The sequence below is a fragment of the Alosa alosa genome, chromosome 7 (genome assembly GCF_017589495.1).
Source record: "Alosa alosa isolate M-15738 ecotype Scorff River chromosome 7, AALO_Geno_1.1, whole genome shotgun sequence".
NCBI classification, from domain to species: domain Eukaryota; kingdom Metazoa; phylum Chordata; class Actinopteri; order Clupeiformes; family Clupeidae; genus Alosa; species Alosa alosa.
In genome coordinates, this window is record NC_063195.1 from 22,472,561 (window position 1) to 22,494,200 (window position 21,640).

General features: G+C 40.6%; 1 protein-coding gene across 1 annotated transcript; it reads right to left on the reverse strand.

Annotated features, from left to right (window-relative positions):
• Positions 1 to 207: 207 nt before the first annotated feature.
• LOC125298307 (GTPase IMAP family member 8-like) lies at positions 208 to 20,186 on the reverse strand. The gene is made up of 10 exons (XM_048249010.1): positions 19,976 to 20,186; positions 18,904 to 19,581; positions 18,019 to 18,745; positions 17,070 to 17,098; positions 8,020 to 8,688; positions 4,171 to 4,935; positions 3,695 to 3,787; positions 3,085 to 3,267; positions 2,005 to 2,184; positions 208 to 1,117 (listed from the first exon to the last, which is right to left on the reverse strand). The coding sequence occupies exons 1-10, from the start codon at positions 20,001 to 20,003 to the stop codon at positions 993 to 995; spliced, it is 3,477 nt and encodes a 1,158-aa protein (XP_048104967.1). The 5' UTR covers positions 20,004 to 20,186; the 3' UTR covers positions 208 to 992.
• Between the last annotated feature and the right edge of the window lie 1,454 nt (positions 20,187 to 21,640).

Sequence of the window (21,640 nt, forward strand, 5' to 3'; positions counted from 1 at the left end):
CAATAGTTAAAATGGATATTCTGCCCCGTGTCAATTTTTACTCCTCAATGATCCAAAACGCCTGATTCAATTCACAGTAATCTGACCTTGAGGTTAAGATACATCAAAATGTCTTTCAATTTATTGTGCAACATTACTAAACCTGCATAAAACGGTGCAATGTAAAATAAATATAAATCGTTACATACAGGAAGTCGAAAGTATACAGACATTTCAAAATACATTTTAATGTCAAGGTCAAAGGATAAGGCCAATGTCTCTTTTTTTATTGAACAGTAATGACTGAATGAATTTGTGGGTAGCACTTCATATACAGATCGGTAATAAGAGGGTAGTTTCATGGTAATAATAGGGTAAAACCATGGTAACAACACAACACAGTATCCACCAATGGTTGTGGTAAAGTGGTAATATCTAGTTGATCCTCAAACAGCAACAGTTTCCCAATAGTCTCTATAGAGGGATTTAAAAATAATGATACATTTTTCTTTTCTCGTAATAAATCACAAAATGTAAACATGTATATGTATTCCATTGCAATAAGTGCACATTATGCCACTTACATGACATTTTTAGGCTCTAAAACGTAAAAAAATATCACTTATAGAAGGTATATGTACCTGGGTGGTTCTTAATGGTCTACCCCCATGTCCATATTACAATTGATTGATGTCATTTACACCTCAGTTTGCTTCCTGACCCTGGCCAAGGCCACAGCAGCATGGACCTTTGTTTTTTTATCCTGATAAGACCCCATCTGGGAGATGATGCTGAGTCTCATGTTCCCTGACAGGTTATGCTGTAGTGTAGATTCTAACAGCTTGGAACACCCGGTATTGTACTTTGTGATATTGTTGTCGCAAGTAGGCAAGTAGGAACATGACCCTTTTTGTTGGGTTTAGATGAACTGGGAAAATGAATGTTGGGAATTGAAGAAAAGGGGAATTCCAGTGTTACTTTGAACAATTGATTTCCAATAGCAACCATGCTTGTCACTCTAAATATCTGATGTCCTCATCTTCCACTTCGGATCCAAATCCAGAGGAGCTTAAAAGCCACCTGCACACTTTTTTTCTTGCTTGTTGAAATTCTTGCTCATCAGGTTCTGATGTCATATCTAGAAAACAAATCAGAAATACATAGAACACAAACAAGCAATATATTCAGAGAATTGCATGTTTGGGTATGAGAGGTGGGCTATGTAGGCCAAAATCCAGTTGCATCAGTTGATAGCATGTATCTTCCAGGAGTTGTGGTTTGCTCTGTGCCTACTGGCCACAAATGCTATGTTGCCATGTACAGTATGCAGCTGTTTAACTATATATGCAAATCCCTGCGCAGTAACAATGCTTCGCCAACATGATAATATATTTCCAAGTATATACTGTATCTGCGTAGAACTTTGTGTCTCATTTTACATTTGTATTTGTACACATTGTAACTCCACAAGTCACATCATGTAAATAAGAAAATGTTTTTGTACATTTTGGGTAGTTGGTTCCACCCACTTCAATGAATAATGCTAGGCTAACGGTGGTGTGTCAGACGGAGTAATTGTACGCACAGAGACAAGAAGAGTATCCTCTTATCTAACTTGGGCGTAGATGGCAAATAAACAAAAAAAAAGTCGGCATGTTCCATTAACATGCTCTATGTCATGTTATGCGGTTTCTAAGCTTTTTGTCACATACAGCAAACATCTCACAATCTGTTAGCTGCCTTTCCCCTGAATACACTGTAAAATGCTGTCACTGTAAACAGGCCAGGCTCCAAAAATGGCAACAAAAACAGTCTGGTCCATCCTGGACCATGAAACATAACAAACTGTTACAGCCAATCACTGATGAGATGCACGTTCATGTCAGTTTCAGTTGCACAGGAGGTAGGGACGAGCTAGCTAGAAGTGACGTTACCCAACCCTTCTTAGAGCACCTTTAAATCCTACCTGCCTGCTTTTGATCAGAGTAAGCCTCAGTGCTCATAAAGGTCAACAAATTGACTCACCGTGAGATGTGCTCATCTGGAATATTCCAGAAGCTCTTTCCATGAAAACTGTCTTTCGTCTGCTGAATTCTCGATTAAGAGTCTCCTTAATTTTCTCCTGAAGATCAGAGTGCATCTCAGTGGTCTGCCTTGAGAGGTGATGTAGGTCTTCCCCTGATAGATGTTGTTTGTCTCCAGCCTCTGTTGTATATGTTATGCACACAATATTAGAGAGTGGGTTGTAGCTCTAAATGGTGTTCTTGTAAGCACTGGCACGCTAGATTAGATTAGATTCAACTTTGTCATTGTGCAGAGTACAAGTACAAAGAAAACAAAATGCAGTTTGTGTCTAACCAGAAGTGCAAAAAAAAAGCAGAACAGTGAAATGTGATATACAAAGTATTGACAGGTGGTGCATAGACAGGAAGAAATATGGTGCAATGTAGACTATACAGTTGGTTTACAGAAGGTGGTGCATACAGTAATACACTAGCTGGTACCACTAGTACCTCTGTCTTGGACTTTGTGACCATTCAGTGTTGCCATCAACACTGATCATTTCAGCATGAGCAGGTCTTGAAGCAAGTCACCAGACAGGTCATTGGAACTGGAGAAACAAACTTTGGAGATTCCCCTAGTGGCACTCTCCAGGCGGTTAGTACTAGAGACATTGACCGGTATAGGAGGCCATTCTAGAGGCATTGACCAATCACATAAGTCATGCCAGAGGCATTGACCAATAACAGAGGCCATGCCAGGGTATTGGCTGGTCATAGAGGTCATGCCAGAGGCATTGACTGGTCAAAGGACACTCTCGATGTCCCCCTAGTGGTATCAATCAGTGAAGTGCCAATGCTCAAAAGAATGATCAATTTAAGGCACAGAACAACTGCTTCTGCAATTCTATTATTACATATTTAGAAGGCTAGAGATATTCCCTACAATAATTTCAAATGGAATCTCTGTTGGCAAAGGTCAAAAATAAATGTAAAAAACGACATGATTCCCCAAAAGTAGGTGTGTTCCTTTAAAAAGAACCTAGCTACCTACTTTTGATCAGAGTAAGACTTAGTGGTCATACAGGTCAAAGAATTTGCTCACCATGTGATGTGCTCATCTCCTGGATTATTCCAGAAGCTCTTTCCATGTAAAATATCTCTCGTCTGCTAAATTCTCGATTAAGGGTCTCCTTAATTTTCTCCATAAGTTCAGAGTGCACCTCACTGGTCTGTCTTAAGAGGTGATGTTGGTCCTCTTCTGATAGATATGTTTTGTCTCCAGCCTCTGTAGTGTATATTAAGCACAACATGTTAGCTCAATTTTAGCTACTGCAATTCTATTATTTAGAGATATTCTATACTAGCCTGGCTAGCGCCACCACTTCTTAATGAGACGTGGTCTGGGAACCAAACATTCATTTTCTCGTATTTGAAAAAAATGCCCAGATCCGTTTATTGGGTGCCACGGATGTCTATCAAATGCGTCTGTGCATAGCTCATCATCATCTTGCTTTCCCCCCTGTTCTGTGATTGGTTCCCTATCTCAGGCGAAAATTTGCTCCATGGTCTCCAGGCTGCCTTAGCAGCGTGAATCAAATCGCGCGCAAGGCAGCATGGGGACACCCAGGCTAATTCTATACAATAATTGCAACTGGAATCTCTGTTGCTAAAGGATGACATAGTAGAATGAATGAATAAATGAATGAAAGGACCTGATTTAGAAGTCCCCTCCCCAGGGGCTGAAGTGTTAGGACTTTCTGGTGGTTTTTCATTTGTTTGGTTTTCTGAAGACTCATTTTCCTTAACTGGTGAAGGAAGATAAAACTTAAATCTGGCAACTGACAGGGAAGCTACACCAGGCGCGTAAATGAAGTGTTCCGTTCGCAACGCGTAAAATCCATTTTAGACAATGGTCTATTTTTTCCGAACTTACGTGCCGCTATCACCTCTGGTGTAGCTACTTCCATTGATTATAGTGGAAGCTAATTGTTGCAGCAGACGCAACACGAACGGAACGCTTCAGTTACGCGACTGGTGTAGCTTAGCCCTAATACATGAATTTGTCAGTTTTGAATGGATTTAAAAAAATAATTTGATATATGAAATTAAATTGTGTGTGTGTTTATCAGTATTTAGCTCAGAATCCTAACAACATTTTCAAAGACGCTTTTACATACGCTATACTCACATTTCACAACAGCATCCATGCTCTGGTTTCCTTTTCCAAGCAGTTGTGTCCATAGTTGTTTAATCTTCTCCTCCATTATTTTGTCCATTGCATTCCACTCTTTATCTAACAGCATTCCCATCTCTACACCCAACCCTTCTGGTTCTCCTGATGTTTCCCTCACCTCTGTGTTCTGGGTGTCAGTATAGGAGCTGTTTCCTGCTATCATCTCCCTGATCCTCTCCAGCAGCTCTGTAACCTGGGACCCGTCTCCTCTGTTGACATTGTCAAAGATGTGATATCTGTTCCCACATTTCTCAATGAGCCACTGTAGTGGTTCTCCTTCACACTCAATGTGCTCCTCAATACTCATGTCTCGCAGCCGATCTCCACAAGTGAACAACACGATGGTGTGTCTCCAGACATGATCACCAAACATCTTCATGTTGTCTTCAGTAATTTTCCTCTGTTCCTCAAGGAAGGTTGTGTCTGCTGGAACTGCAATGAGTATGACATGGGGAGCTTTAGAGCCTAGGCTCAGACTTTTTTGGAGTTCCGTTTTCACCCATCCAGGAGTGTAGTGGGCAGGGAAGTACTTCCACCAGCTAGGAGTGTCCACCACAGAGACCTTTTGTCCTGCCACTTCTCCAGTTTGTATCTCAGCTGCCATGGTCCTCCTGGTGACACTCTCCTCTCTGTTTAGAATGGTATTTTTTGCTGAAGTTTTTCTGGAGCTTATCCACCCCACTAGAAGCATCCTGATTTCTGGTAGGGACTGAATCTTGGCTGAAGGGTCAAGAGATCTCTTCAGAAAAGGTTCTACCATTGACTGACATCATAATATCATATAAAAGTATGTTTATGATGTTCAGATTCATATACAAAAACAAAAAACAAACATTGGGCCAAACATTCACCAACCCTTCATGAGAAGAAATGTATTCACTTTTCACAAAGATCCTGGAATTCAGTTATGACATTTTATTTGGGATTTGTTCTTAGGTTACAGCTTATCCTAACTGCATGCCAATGTTCAATTTTGGCCTAGCAATGAGTCATCTCTGTCCGAACTGAATTCATTCAGCATGTTGCACTATTGCGTCATATTCCTCATTCAAAATAGCAGGACAATGTGACAGAAAGAAAATAGGAACGGGGCATCTGAAGTAGGATTCGCTGCAGAACACAAGATCCAAGGGGTGAAGCTGGATCTAGGTCCAGTGGGCGGAGTTGGATATGCCTGAAGATCTTGGTCGGGGTCGGGGTTGTTAGCTTGTTGCTACCGATTTGGTTCGGCTGACCAACCAAGGATTAAAATAAGTTCATTAAACAATTCTGTAACAAGTAGACTTTTAATGTCAACTAATGCATATGTCCATGTCATATTTTGTTGATACAAGGCAATATGTTTCATCCAAAATACAAATATGTGTTCACTTGGGCCGTTTTGGGTAGCTAACGTAAGCTGCTAGTAAAAACAGACTGGAAACAATAGGTTTCTATTTCTAGTGCACTAGCTAAACAATAGGCAGAGAATGGGCATGCTAGTTAGCTTTGTATGCTAGGTTAAGCGAAAATATGAACTAAATCCCTTGTGTGGTGGTCACTAAAATAATTATGCAGTACTTCTTGTACAACTTGCACAAGAGTATGCAGTCTTTTTTTTTCTTCTTGTGAGCGTTTATTGGCATATTAGGCGCACTTCGGTACATTACCGCCACCTACAGAATCATGTCAATGTACGGTAGGGCGCAAGCACGGATATAGTGGGAGGAGTTGGATTTAGATGTAGCTTCACCCCATGGATATTGCGTTCTGCAGCGAGACCCATCTCAGGTATCTGGCAAAAGTTCTGCTGAAAAGATCATGCCACATTGCAAAGCATGACGCAATAGAAGGGCATATTTAACAGTTTCAGTGTCTGGTTATTAAGTCCGACGTCACGGGCCAAAAGCTTTTACGTCCAAAAACGCTTACTAGCACAGCCAGCTGGTTTTCACAACCTGTAAGCCTTGTCACCATCACCTTCTGTTTTAGTGAGGGTAAAACTAAATCGCTTAACTCTAATAGAGTAATTATTGTAGCCATAGGCGCCGATTTATGTTTCCGTCGGTGGGTGCTCAAGCAATTAAATGCCTGATACCAACGCCCATGTGTATTGTTGCCATGTGCCGGTTTTTGAGAAGTAATGTATGCATTTCAACACTTTAGGAAATCAACAGCGGCCGACACACAAAACGCCAATACAGTTTGTGGGAGTCCATGGGCGTCACCCCCGAGGACATATCTTAAATGCTGTTAAATGCTATTTTTGTGCACTTTCATAGTTGTTTCATTGTGTCACCTACACTAAGCCTAAATCACGCATGACCCGTCGTTTGACTCCTGAACAGTTTAGGTAACTCAGAAGGTTAATTGACGTTAACCCAAACTAAAAGGAAAAACACTTTGCTTTGTTTTTATAAACAAAAATTACATTTCGTGTTGACATCACGCTGTTAAAAAAACTAGATAAAGCCTATCCCTTCAGAAGCGCGCATTAGCCGACGGTAAGTGGAGGCAGTGGTTCTCAAACTTTGCCATATCCTACACTGGTGTAAAAGGTGTGTATGGTATCATATTTTTTGTAAAGGTCTGCCAGGGATATTCTTAGGCCTATGAATGGTGTGCCTTCTCACAAAAGCATAGTCACTGGGCTCAGCTAGATGTAGTTTTCTCCTTCACCAACCTGTGAGCCTATGAGGCAGTCACGTCGTCAGTGGCACTCTATCTGCTGCAGCAACATGAGTATTCCACTATAGCATTGCTCCTCATTGTCTTACTCCTTTCCTTTTCAGAATGTTCTTTCTATCCATAATCATAAGTCTTTCTTCAGTGAATTAACAAGATACCATAGTCAGAAGCCAACAATCATAAAACACCTGTGTGCCCGCTCTCTCTCTCTCCCCTGCGCATGAAGCTGTCTGCGTGTTGTAGGCTAGATTTGCGTGAGTTCTTTATCTGCTTTACTTTTGCGAGTTGGGACCACCTCATCACATTAATAGGCTATGTTATAAACGTTCTATGAGGTACCAGTGTTTAGCTGTGTCACAAAACAATAAGCTTTGTCAGACTACTTTAAAATGATATTCAGGGCTACATACATTTTAAACATTCAGGGCCGAAGAACCGACAAGGCCTTGCGTTAATTCTTCAGGTGGGAAGTGTCATGAATTTTCATACGAGAGACCCTCTCATTGGTGGTTAGGATATGGAGTAGGGGATTGACAGCAACATAGCCAATCACATTATGACAGATGCTGAATTTAACATCAACTGCGATGTTTGATTTTAAATTAATGTAAATTTAGCCGGGACTGTAAACTGGCACACGTGGGTGCTCGATATTTTCCGTGGGTGCTCCGTATCGGCGCCTATGATTGTAGCTGTGCAGCCAGATGATATTATCAGTAACATCCAGGCCTCCATGAAAAATAGGATTTTATTAGCTTGAGGCAACAAGTGAGTAGTATGATGACAATTTTCTGAAATACTACTCTGGAGCGCGTTTCCCCAAACCATAGTTGCTACCTAAGTTAGCAATTATGGTTTTGGGAAACACACCCCTGAATAGCGGAAAAAGTAGTGGCGAGCGGCTCAGAGTAGTTGGACGCACTTGGAAAAAGAATTATTGGCACATTATTGCGTCATGACCTAACAACTGAGTGGACAGAGAACATTCAAGGCTACGCAAAAGTCCCTCGCTTGGATGCAGTTAAAATTCCCTGTTAGGAAGATATTGTTGAATGAGGCCTATTGTGTGTAAATATTTGGCTGAGATGTCCATCTCTCAAATGCAGAGTGGATTGTTTCTTTTCAAGAACATCTTACCTTCTTCTTTCAGTTGTTCTCTTTTTTCCATCCTCCTCTTGAGTCTGCCATTTGCTTTTTCTTTCACAAGTCTTGCCCTCTTTTCAACCTCCAATAAATATTTGTCATCAAGCTTAAAGTACCCACCTCTGTTAATCTTAATAACATTCTCTATCTCGCCCAGTAGTTTTGTGACCTGGTTATCCTCACTGTTTCCGTTGTCATAGACACAGTATCTATTCCCACATTTCTCTAATACCCACTTCAGAGCCTCCCCCTCACTCTCAGTGTGCTGCTTTATGCTTTTACCCTCCAGAGATTCTCCATTGGTGAAAACCACTATGGTGTGTTCCCAAATATTCTCCCCAAAAAGCCCCATGTGTTCCTCTACAGATCTCCTATTTTCTTCATCGAATATCATATCAACCCTGATGGTCAAGACGAAGGCATGCGGTTCTGGTGGACACTGAGACAAGCTCTGCTGAAGTTTCAGCGTAATGAACTTCGCCGTGTCAATCAACTTGTAGTTCCTCCACCATCCAATGGTGTCTACCATGACAACTGACCTGTCATTGACCACACCTTTTCTTCTCTCAACTGCTATTTCCCTGGGTGAAAAGTCCCTGAGCACTCTGTTGATCAAAGACGTCTTGCCAGATTGTTTACCACCAAGTACAATCACTCTCAGCTCTGAAAGAAACAGGCAAAAGATAAACAATTAAACCAAAAACAAAAAACTTGAGGTGGTGGACATGTGAAAGTATGGAATCTTAAACCCCTGAACCCCTTGATTAAACCCCTAAAAATGCATCTCTGCTTCCCAAAATATACAACATATCCAGATGTTTTCATTTTCATGAAAAAGAAAACCCCTAAATGGTCTTGAAGTGTCGCCCTTCACAAGTATTGGCACCCCTGGTAAAGATAAGTAAAAGAGGTATTATTTTCATCAGTGGCGTAACATAGTTGTGCTGGATCCCTGTACAAGCATTTTCCTTGATGGTATAAAGTGGTATAAATAGGAGCCACTCCTCAATAACCCATGATTAAGCTTGATATGCTGATTGAGCAGCTTAAGGTTGACATGCTATAACCAGGGATGGTTATAACACACATCAAAATATATTTTAAAATAAAATATCAAATACACTAATTTAAAGTCTATCAAAATAAACTACAAAATACGGCAGCCACGACGTATAAAAATAAATTACTGTATTTTTCTATTTTCAAAATACAAAGAATAAGGGAGTATGAGATCACTTTGCAAACCTTCAATATCTGGCTATAAGGCAATATCTGCCTTCATCAGTACACTAATTCTGTCGACTAAGCCAGAAAACAGTGGTCTGAGGTACGGTTTGCTAGAACTCAGTGTGGTCTTTGGTGTGAACGCTATCCGTTCCAAAACCAGAAAATAAATGTTGCTTTTTTTGTGGCATCACTATTGATAGAAGCTTGTGTTTATGACACAAATGGACCGGGTGCACAAACTAAAATGTAACTGGGGGAGTAATCTGTAAACAGTAAACAGTCAATAGATCAACTATGCTGACCTGTTACATTTTAAATAATGTATCAGAGATGTACTCGCGCTGGTAGTGTAAGGAACTGGGCTAGCGTTCGGTAGCCTGATAAGTCATGGGTTCAATTCCCGGCTTCCACCGTTGTGCCCTTGAGCTACAGTAGGCACTTAACCCCAAGTTGCTCCGGGGACAATGTAATCCCTTGTAATATACTGTAGTTGACAGTAAGTCACTTTGGGCAACAGTGTCTGTGTAATGTAATGTACTCAAAGTCACCACTGAACTTGTCAAGTGGTACAAACTAACAAAGCTATTGGGCAACCCAATGCAGTTCTGTAACGTAAGGGATAATGTATTGTCCGCCGGTAATTATCAGAAAATAAGTCCTGACAGGGAGAACAGAACCCCGATGCGCAGCGGAAGGGTTTTGCTTCGACCTGAAGGGACTTATTTTCTGATAATTACACGGCTACTTGCCAAAACGAGAAAAGAAACCTAACACAATGAATCTTTAAAAATGATTTTGCTACCGTTCCGTGTCTTCTGCTGACAAAATAAATAGTTTGCCACACAGATAGAACTTGACAGTTTCAGGTGTTGCGTGGCAACGTCTTACTAGCTTACTTTCCCTTTCAATGAAATTCCATTGCAATAAGCAAACGGAATTCTTGCGGAGGGATATGAAAGACGTTAATCAACCCGTTGCCATTGACAGCGGTGATTATATACTTTGTCGGTGATTTATATAGATTTAACATAGGCCCGAACGTTGGGAAGGCCCATTCATGTGAATGGAACTTTCTGCAGCACTCTGAAGAGCCGTGTAATAATTTAAAGGACAAATGGTAAACTGACATATAATGCTTGCCCAGAATGCTGGATATTGTTTTAAGGTGATACATGGGGGCAACTTTTTAAGCAATGTTGCAGGGCAACAACATAACCAGTTCTGTGTGTTCCAATTGCATGATCATGTTAATTTGCCTACTGAGGATTAAAGTTTCCCAATATCAAAAGGAATGTGCCAGAACAGAAATACTGCATTACCCAACAACATTGCTCAGAAAGATGCCTTGTGTATAATGAACTTGGGAGGACATATACACACCACAGTCAAAATTGTTCCAATGTTCTAGCAAAAACACGCACACTTAAGTGTGGTTGAGCAAGTATCCATGTGGTTGAGTGAGTGGGCGGGAAGTTTACACCTCTGCGTCGCTGTGAGCCGGCATTGCAGCCACGCAGAGGAGTAAACTTCCGGCTTCAGGACGCAAAACTCCTAACTTACTATATTTCTTCTGACCATTTACTAAAACAGCTCATTCTAACCAGCACAGCACATCACCTAATTAGTGAAATCACCTCTGTTGGTAGGACTTTTACTTCCTGAAGCTGGACTTTTACAGCTCCACATTTTCACTCCAACTGAAAAATGTCCATGCTAGACTGCCATCAATTGGCATGCACTACATTGTAACACTTAATTTGTGACTCAAATACATGTTATGGCACAAACTCTGTTTGAAATGATGAAAATACATGTATGATTCCTTTTGTGAATCCTACTTATAAATACATACAATACAAGCCCAGGACAAACATACTATCATACTACCATGCCTATAGGTATATACTTACCCTGCGAGTTCTGACCAAACTTCATTTACACTACAAAACCAAGATTCAACAGAAACAAAAGTTCCCAAATTCTTTGCTTAGACTTTTATTACTCTGTCTGTGACTATAAACTACATCCTCTCTTGACTGGTTCGATAGAAGTATCAGAAACTGCCACCTACAGTAACTTGATACAGAGAAAGTCAACTTTGTGAAACAACTCTTTGTTCTGGTTTTGTGTTGATGTTTTCTTACCATGCTGGCTGTGATGTTCCTCTTCAGCTTTTACTTCGGTCCCCTTGTCTTTTTTTCTCACACATATTTACAATAAACTGCTCATTTAGGAGAGTCCTTCATGCAGCTTCAAAATGTGCCGTCTGCAATGCCCCTTTGTGCTGTTTGAAAATGTTGGCCTGGTTCTCTGTGAAACCAGACTGACTACATGCCTCTGTCAAGCATAGGCAGACTGTCAACAGATCATGATGATTCTTGTCAACTCCTATGCATTTCCTTGTTGTGCAAATAAGAGAAAGTTGTTAACAGCAACATTGTGTAATCTCAAGGGTTAATTCTTGGGGGAAATTCTCCCATCTGGTGGTGAGATGGTATATTGCAACAGACTCCAGACTCCCCTTTGAATTGTTAAATTCCATTGACTTAAATAATACATTTAAGGTTAAATGGCTAAAGGAATGTCTCAAAGCTCCACAATCTATTTAGTTTTTTCCATACAATATTTGTATGAGGTTAGGAGGTCTTAACTTCTTACTCTCTTGTAACTAGTCTCCCCAAACTTCGATAAAACTCTCTAAATTTTATCAACAAGCTCTCTTAGCTTGGAAGTTATGTTACTCCCATAACTTTTCACCACACAAAAAATATATGGAATAATGAAAACATACTGTAACAGTAAGTAATAAATCTTTATTTAAGGAAAATTGGATTGATAAAGGTGTCAGGATCCCCACCTGGACTGTTTGTTTTGTCTCCCCCTACCTGTCAATGTTTTGACCATTCCTGTATGTTTTGTTTTGTCAGAGACTTTCTAATGAGGAGACACAGCACTCAAAAAACCCTCCATAGAAATGCATGGGGTTAGTTTGTAACGGCAATATGGCAGTTGTCTATCCCACCCCTTCCGTGGCAAAACGTTGACATGTGAATACATTGAGCCAATCATGTGGTGTGTTATGAATACATTGAGCCAATCATGTGGAGTGTTGTGAAGACATTGTGCCAATCATGTGTTGCGATCTGTCGAAATAGATGCCCGATGAGTGCCCAAAAAGCATTGCAATATGGCTGCGAGTGGAGGGACTTGCCTAAAAGGACTTTAATTAAACCCCTAAAAATGCATCTCTACAGTACTTCTCAAAATTTCATATCTAGATGTTTCTGTTTACATGAAAAAAAAAATCCCTGAATGGTCTTGAAGTGTGTACAGTGCCCTCCACATTTATTGGCAACCGTGGTAAAGATAAGTAAAAAAAAAAAAGGTATTAAAAAATAATAATTTGGCTTTTCATCATTAGTGGCGTAATATAGTTGTGCTGTGCCCCTGTACAAGCATTTTCCTTGGTGATATAAAGTTGTATAAATAGTAGCCACTCCTCAATAACCCATTGATATGCTGATTGAGCAGCTTAAGGTTGACATGCTATGCAGTTGGATGATCATGTAGATGCCCAAAAATACATTAAAATGTATTTTAATGTAAATTATCCAATACCCTGGTTTTGGAACGGACAGCATTCACACCAAAGCAAACCGCACCGAAGTTCTAGCGAACCGTACCCCAGATCGCTGTTTTTTGGCGGACTCTGGTCCGGTCTCGGGTCCACGCACAAGTTCGGTAGACTGCGTTTACATTGCTAAAAATAACCGAACCAGTGGTCTAGTGTGAATGTGCTCTTAATTAACAGAGTCAGTGTACTGATGAATTGATTAAATAGACCGTTATGGAAGGTTTGCAAATTAATTTCTTGCTCCCTTTAAAGAGTAATTCTAGTATTTTGAAAATAGAAAAATACAGTTTTATAGTATTCTAGTATTTTGAAAATAGAAAAATACAAGATATCTATTCCAGAAGAGTACTCCTAAGAGCCCAAAAGACTCTGAAGGACTCTTCTCATCCTAACAATGGATTATTCCTACTGCTGAAATCAAGAAGACGCCTATGTAGTCACAAAGCCAGAACTGAGAGACTCAGGAGAAGTTTTTATCCCCAGGCCATCCCAACTCTGAACTCACACTATACTGACTTTGCACTCATTCACTCCTCAGCACTCATGACCCCCACACACACACACACACACCTACATGACTTTTACATCCCTCTCCCTATGCTACAGACCTTTTATTTATTTTCTTATTTCATCACACGTGAAAACACACACACACACACACACACACACACACACACATATCTGACTTTCTCCAACTTTTGCACATCTCCATAGAACTTTTTATTTATTATTTTTGATTTCTCCTCCATCTATCTACCCTTGATTGCCTAGCCTTTCTGCCCCCACCCCCACCCCACCCCACCCCCACCACACACAAAAAAAAACACACACACTTACATCATCACTGTCATCACCTCATACAGCACACTGCTTGCTACAGTAAGCCTCCTCTACATACTTGCTGCACACTGCCCCCCCCCCCCCCCCCCCCCACCCCCCCCACACACAAAAAAAAAAACACACACACTTACATCATCACTGTCATCACCTCATACAGCACACTGCTTGCTACAGTAAGCCTCCTCTACATACTTGCTGCACACTGCCCCCTACATCCACAGCACATTGTCTTCAGGATCTTCTCCAACACACATCCTCTACATACTTACAGCACACTGGCCCCACCTACCCACACACACACTACACACACACACACAGTCACGCTCCACTCCCCTTCCGCCCACACACACATCTTCACTGTCATCACTCACATACATCATACATACAGTACTCTGCAATAGTAAGTCCCTTCACCATACTTGCAGTACACTCCCCCCCCCCCCCTCCCCTACATACACAGCACATTGTCTCATGAGGAAGCTTCTCCAACACACATATTGCACACTGCCCTCTCCCCATATACACAGCACACTATCCCATCTCCCCTGTCATCCCCCCAACACACACACCAAGACCCCTGGCAGTTGGGTTAGCCCCTTGAGCCGTGGATCTGCCCAAGATTTCTTCCTTGGTAAGGGAGTTTTTCCTTGCCCCTGTTGCTCTTGGGTGCTCCTTGTTGGTGCCCCCCGCCCAATCCCAATCCTCCCCCACCTTTCTTATGCAGCCCTTGCCACTTAATCTACTAAACCCCTTCTTTGCTCCTTGTTGGTGCCCCCCCCCCCATAAATGCACAAATAAGCTGACACCAGACATCATTTCACTGCATTTCTTACTTCCAGTAACTATATGCATGTGACAATAAACTTCCTTGTATCCTTGTATCAAAGTAGTAAAACTCTTACTACATATGTTATTTGTTCCAGCCATTCACTAACAGCTGATTCACTAACAGCTGATTCTAACTGGCACAACAATCACCTAATAGACCAATTTCACAGTGTCCAGGTGTCCGGCCTCATTTATGTTAATGATACCTTAATTGGCAGAGTCAAAACGTCTTCCTGTTTCTGTCTTTCCTGTGGACTTTTCTTTTGCTGTCTATGGGACAGTGCTCTTCCACAGGAAGTTGATTTACACAGCGGCCCCATCTTGTGAAATGGGCTAATTAGTTAGTGCACAGGTAGAACTAATACATAGTAGTTATTTTACTTTCTGAAGCTGGACTTACACAACTCCAAAATGTCCACAACTCCAACTGAAAAATGTCCACACTTTTCTGTTAGAATGCCATCTATTGTCACTACTACATTGTAACACTTAATTTGTTCCACATTTTATGGCACAAACTCAGTTTGAAATTATGAACATACAGGTATGATTCATTGAGTAAATCCTCCTTATACATATACATGTATACAGTACTGTACATACATAAAACAGTGAAGTCTAAGTCAAGCCCAGGACAAATATACTACTATACCATACTTATCATATGTGATGTTATGTGAGTTCTGACCAAACTTAATTTAAACACTATAAAGCCCATAGACAGATAATATGATTTCTAACACAAACAAAAAGTTCCCAAATTCTTTGTTTAAGTTTTGCACACTCTGTCTGTGACTAGAAATTATATTCTTTTAACTGGTCAGATAGAAGTATCAGAAACTGATGTTTATTTGGCCTACATACAGTACAGTGGTGTAGAGTGGTAATGCATACAGTATGTCAGCCAAGCATAAACCAGCTAAACAGCATAACGTCACTGGACCAAAGCAAGCCAACAAACATGGCCACCCTTTGTACTGTATGTTAATGAAGGGGAGGACGTTCAGTGGCAGATTGCTGTTGCTGTAATGCTAAAATCACATTGGTTTGTTCTAGTGTTTATAAATATTGCCAATTTTTATTTTAAATTATGTGTACAACAAGTATTATACTTGGCCTGTGACTCAACTTGCACTGTTCTCATTTTATGGTAATCACTATTTGCACAATCCATTAACATATACTGTATTGTAGCATATCACTGCATTTCCTTCACGGTGATGGAGAGGTCATTCATTCACTCTTTGATCATTAATAAAATAGAAGGTAGGAAAAATAGACTTCTTAGATTCAGTTATTACTGTAAAATTAATGTGATGTGGGCGTTGATGTTAAGATGCATTTCATATTCAATTATATTGTGCAACATTGATGAATAAACAATAATACAACTGTACACTTTAAAAACATTAATAGACCGGTCGTCACAAAGTAGCAGGAAAAATTGTTTTGTGATCATAACCAGAACAAAACATCTGTTATGTAAGTTTTATGACTACTTTGATCCCCAGACATGGTTTCATGCACCTGATCCCTTGGTCATATGTTAATTTATTGTACTATACAGTATGTAAGGGATAATGGATGACATGGCGTTCAGTTTACAGAAATAAATGTACGTTTGAGGTGGCAAAACGGCCCTGACGTGGCAACAGGTCATAAGTCCAATATCAATATGTTTGTCACTCTGCCAAGCTGTCCTCTTCCCCTAATTCTGACCCAACTCCAGGGTCAGAGGTTTCTGTTCGCCAGTTGAGCACTTTTTCTGTTGCTTCTTGCTTCTCATGATCATCAGGTTCAGATAAATCAACTAAAAGAACATAGAAGTTCAACAAGTTTACTCTAAATTTCACAATGAGATTACCTGGTAGCAATTGGGCAGTAGAACCAGCTGGAATACATAATGAAAAATTGACTACATTGTCCAGTGTTTTAAAGGTGCATTTTGTAGAACATTTTCATTATAAAGACATGGCTGCGTAGAGGCATGAGTTCATAGTCCACAACAACTTACCTCCTAATCTGAGCTCTGATATGAAGCTCTGAAATTTCTCCACGATTCCAGCTTCACGTCGGGCCCATTCCCGTCTAAACATCTCTTGCATGTTTCTGTCAATCCATTCAGGATCATGCTCAGCTTGTCCTGGTTTCTCTGGTACAAGACGAACAAGCAGCATACTTTCAACCTCATAACTATATTCCATAGAAGTGCATTATCACTAATGCTGAATAAATGATAATCTGAGGTAAAATATGTGATGTGAAATATTTATTGTTTTTACAATTTTATTATAAATGCAAATATCACCATACGGGCTCATTACAGAATGTATATAAAAGTAATTTGCTGTTTGGTATGTTGTGGGTGGTTACCTGATGACAATGGTAATGTAACGGGCAATCCCCTGGTATCCAGAGATACTTCATTATCATGAACTGAAACTATATAATCATATTAATAAATGTATAAGGTAATGCAAAGTCATGATTTATACTGTGTCTGCGTTGTGTTTACCTCGGGTCTCAGCCATGCACTCTCCCAGACTACAACATGGTTGTGCCCTTGAATAACATGTAGAAAAGGTTTAAGGTATAGTATAGTATAAGTATAAGTATATATACTCTTTTGATACCGTGAGGGAAATTTGGTCTCTGCATTTATCCCAATCCGTGAATTAGTGAAACGCACAGCACACAGTGTACACACAGTGAGGTGAAGCACACACTAATCCCGGCGCAGTGAGCTGCCTGCATCAACAGCGGCGCTCGGGGAGCAGTGAGGGGTTAGGTGCCTTGCTCAAGGGCACTTCAGCGTTCCTACTGGTTGGAGTTCGAACCGGCAACCCTCCGGTTACAGGTCCGAAGCACTAACCTGTAGGCTGCCTAGAAATCTAGACACACCCTAGTGGCAGCAAATGTAATTTGCAGCCAGGGTAGAGCAACTCTCCGTTGGCTTGCGAGCTGGAAAAATCAAATTTCTATCAGGCGCCGATTCCACGTGAATTTCCTGCTACTTGAAAACAAAGAAGATGGATGCTGCTGCTGGTGAACAGCGGTCTTTGAATCACGACTCAAGTTAAGCTTTTTTTAAATTGGCAAAAGTTTGATCAACTACCCAACTAGCTCCACTGGTGGGAAAATGCATGGGACTCATGAGTTGTATCGCCATCCTATTGTGTGCAGAGGAAATTTGAAAGACAACCATTTATCCCACCCCTCGGATTGAGCAGTGCCTATGGTAAGTTCCCAGACCCTACATTTTGATGTGGGTCTGGCTCATCAGGGTGGGTTTAAGGTGTAACTAAACTGTACTAAATATAGGAAATTAGTAACTAAAGTTGCACAGCAGTCAAATGTATCTTGAATAAAGTGATGAAATCTAAACCGGTTCAGTGATGAAATATAACTGATACTCACAGTCTGGGACATAATCCATGCTCCTGTCTCCTCTCCTCGTCTCTCACCACATCACTCTCACCTTCTCCTCCAGTTTATTGTCCCTTCTGGTCCACTCTTTGTCCAGAAACGTCACCAACTCTTTCCTCACCTTCTCTTCTTTTGTGTGACTCTCTGTTACTTCCATTTCTGGGATTTTCTGGGTCCCGTCACAGGAACTATCGCTTGCCTCCATTTCCTCAATCCTCTGTAGAAGCTGGTGGACTTGTGATCCGTCTCCTCTGTTTATGTTGTCAAAGACGTGATATCTGTTCCCACATTTCTCCACAAGCCATCTGAGGGGTTCTCCTTCACCCTCAATGTGCTCTTCGATGCTTGTGTTCCCCAAAGTATCTCCCCAGGTGAAGAGCACAATAGTGTTTCTCCAAACCATTTCACCAAAGATCTTCATGTTCTCTTGAATTCCCTTTCTCTGTTCCTCCAGGAACGACACATCAGCTGGGACCACCAACAGGAAGGCATGGGGAGCCTTAGAACCAAAAGTCACGCTTCGCTCAAGCTCCGTCTTCACCCATTCAGGAGTGTAGTGGGCGGGGAAGTACTTCCACCAGCCGGGAGTGTCCACCACAGTGACCTGTCTGTCACCAACTGATCCTTCATGTTTTTTACACTTATGAGTTCTGCTTAGAGGACCGTGATCTTTTTTGTTCAGGATGACATTTTTGGCAGAACTTTTCCCACAACACACCCACCCTAAGATAACAATTCTGATTTCTGGTAGAGGCTGGACCTGACCTGAAAGATATATTTAACAGCAATAAACAATAACCAATAACAACATCTATAATAACAATAACATAAATAATTGTATAATTGTAGTACTGTTGGCACAAAGTATCAACATAGTTTGGCAAATAAAAGCATGTTTTGTTTAACTGCTCTACATTACTTACCTCCCTCTATGAGTCGTTTCCTTTTCTCTTCAACCTTTAGCTGTCGTGCATTTGCTCGCTCCTGAACAGCTCTCTTCTTCTCTTCAACCTCCCTTAAAGTTGTCTCATCAAGCTCAAAATGTCTGCCGCTGTTATTCACTACAACACTCTCTATCTGTTCCAACAGCTGGATGACCTGGTTTTGATCTTTAGCCTGCTTGTCGTAGACACAGTGTCTGTTTCCACATTTCTCTAGTAGCCACTCCAGAGCCTCCCCCTGAGTCTCAAAGTGCTGCTCTATGCTTTTACCCTCCAGAGATTCTCCTCTAGTGAACACCACTATGGTGTGCTCCCAAACTCTCTCACCAAAGAGCCCCATGTGCTCCTCTACAGATCTTCTGTTCCTCTCGATAAACTTTTCAATCTCAACAGTAAGGATGAAAGCGTGAGGTCCTGGAGGGCAGTGTTGGACACTCAGCTGTAGCTCCTGTTTGATTCTCTCTGCTGTGTCAATCAGAGAGTAGTCCTTCCACCATCCTGGGGTGTCAACCACGGTCAAGCGCTTACCTCTCACCTGACCATCACGTTTTACGCAGTTCACAGTTTTTGGACCAGGCTGAGGGTTCTCCTGACCTAGCAGAAGGCTACATATTGATGTTTTGCCCGATATGATTCCTCCCACTACTACCAAATTAATTTCTGTAAGATAAAAAAAGGAATGCAAAAAGAAACATGCAAATTTAGCCAAATTATGGATACATAAGAAAGTGATCCACTTTCTTTTTTTCACCTATCGTAAATTATATAATGGAGGGTTTGAATCTAAATCTGCCAGGGAGAAGTTTTGATGGACAACATGATATTACTGTACGTACAACTTAACACCATCAAAATAATCAGTCCAGTAATTGGTTGTATTAGTTATATTGGGATTTGAAATACTCAGACAAGCATATTTGAACAAAAATATCAGTGTTCATATACAGTGCATATCTCTGGTTAGTTAGTTTGGCAGGAAACAATTCTAGATCCCTAGAATACCACAACGCAAGTGTTCTTAGAAACAATTACTAGCTTTAAATCGGTGACTTACCACCCGGATGAAGTCGGCCTTGAGACATGTTCTCCTTGATTTGATCAGATCATTAAATAACGTATGTATAGTATGAAAATAAAACCAAAGTCCCTCTCATGTCTCCTGCACACTAACAAGTACAGTACATATGAATGTTCAAACATTCAGCTCACAGTCTAAATAAACCTCCTGTCTCTGGTGTGACGCATTAAAAATAAAGCTAAAGTGACCGGCCTTGTTTTGGCATAAGGGTTCATAAACCAGACTGACTGCATGTCAGAGCAAGCATGACATGCAGTCAGGGGGATAGGATCTCCATTAAACACGCCCACTATGTGGTTAGGACAGAAGTCAAAGTGACATTTGAATACAGAATGATTGTCTATGAAGAGAAGACAACAAATAAGAGAAAAATCTATTCACACTGTCACAAGCTTTACGTTCTAAAATCATTCTTTGCCATCTAAACTGTCAGAATGGATATCAGGGCCTCATAAGTTACCCCATGACATAAATGTAGATGTTGTCCTTGAGAGCTTCTTTGAGGCAGATGTATTATTATCGGGGCAGCTAGAGACCACAAAGGACAGATGAGAGTTCAAAACAACTGTGCAGGGGCCATACTGGATATTCAGTTTAAAACCTCTAACATTGTGCAACAGAATGTGACAAAATAATAGTTTTGAAGCAATATCAAGTGAAGTCTTTGAATTTTGAGAAGCGTGAGGAGGAAATTTGGTTAAATATTGTGAAATAATTTAGCTCATTAGCCAACAGCGTAGTCCCTTTAACAATTACATACAACGCAAGTTCTCCTCATTTTGCGTTTGTGTATACTGCCACCGTTAGACACGCCCTGGTACATGCACCAGACTTGCCATGTGTCTCTCAGTTAAAAATCCCTCAAAATGTACAACGTTTTTCTTTCAGTTCTCAGGAACTAATGCCACCTGCAGTTATAACAATTAAAATCACTCTATTGCACAGGAGTGTTGTCCTTTAATTGGGATAAATTAATGATATTTATGCTACCTCACACAACAGTTTCAATAGTAAGGGCAGTAAGACTGAAAAGGTTATGTCTGTAATGAATTTTGAACATCACAGTTATTTTAAGCTAACAACATCAGACTCATACATCCAAGACTTATACAACAAAAGATGCACCAGGAAAGGCCTCACAAGCACACACACACAATACACATAATCAAATGGACTGGTTGTGCTATAGGTTGCAATTGAGTTGCACACCCATGCAGTGACTTAGACTCATCTTCAAAAGACTTGGGACTTGACTCGAAATTTTTGACTGAAGAATGTTTATTATCTTAAAGTATCACTAAATGCAACCTCAGAGAATTATCAGGGAAAATTATACTATATCTATCACATTAAACTGTATCAAACACCTGAAAACACATTCCAATTTCCAAGTCAGTGACTTGGTCATTTGAAAGTATATGGATGGTTATCAAGCATGTTTAGCTCAGTATCATCTTATAGGTTGATCAAGAGAATACAGATTATGCTACCTTGAAGTCTGACAGTAGTTACTTTTTGGCAAATCCATTATTTACACTTTAATTCAACAAGAGCAGGGTTGGCAGTCCAGCTTTATCTTTTAAATCAAGTCTATGCCACACTTTTACTTACATTGTGTGTTCAGTAATTCAAGAGAGCCTG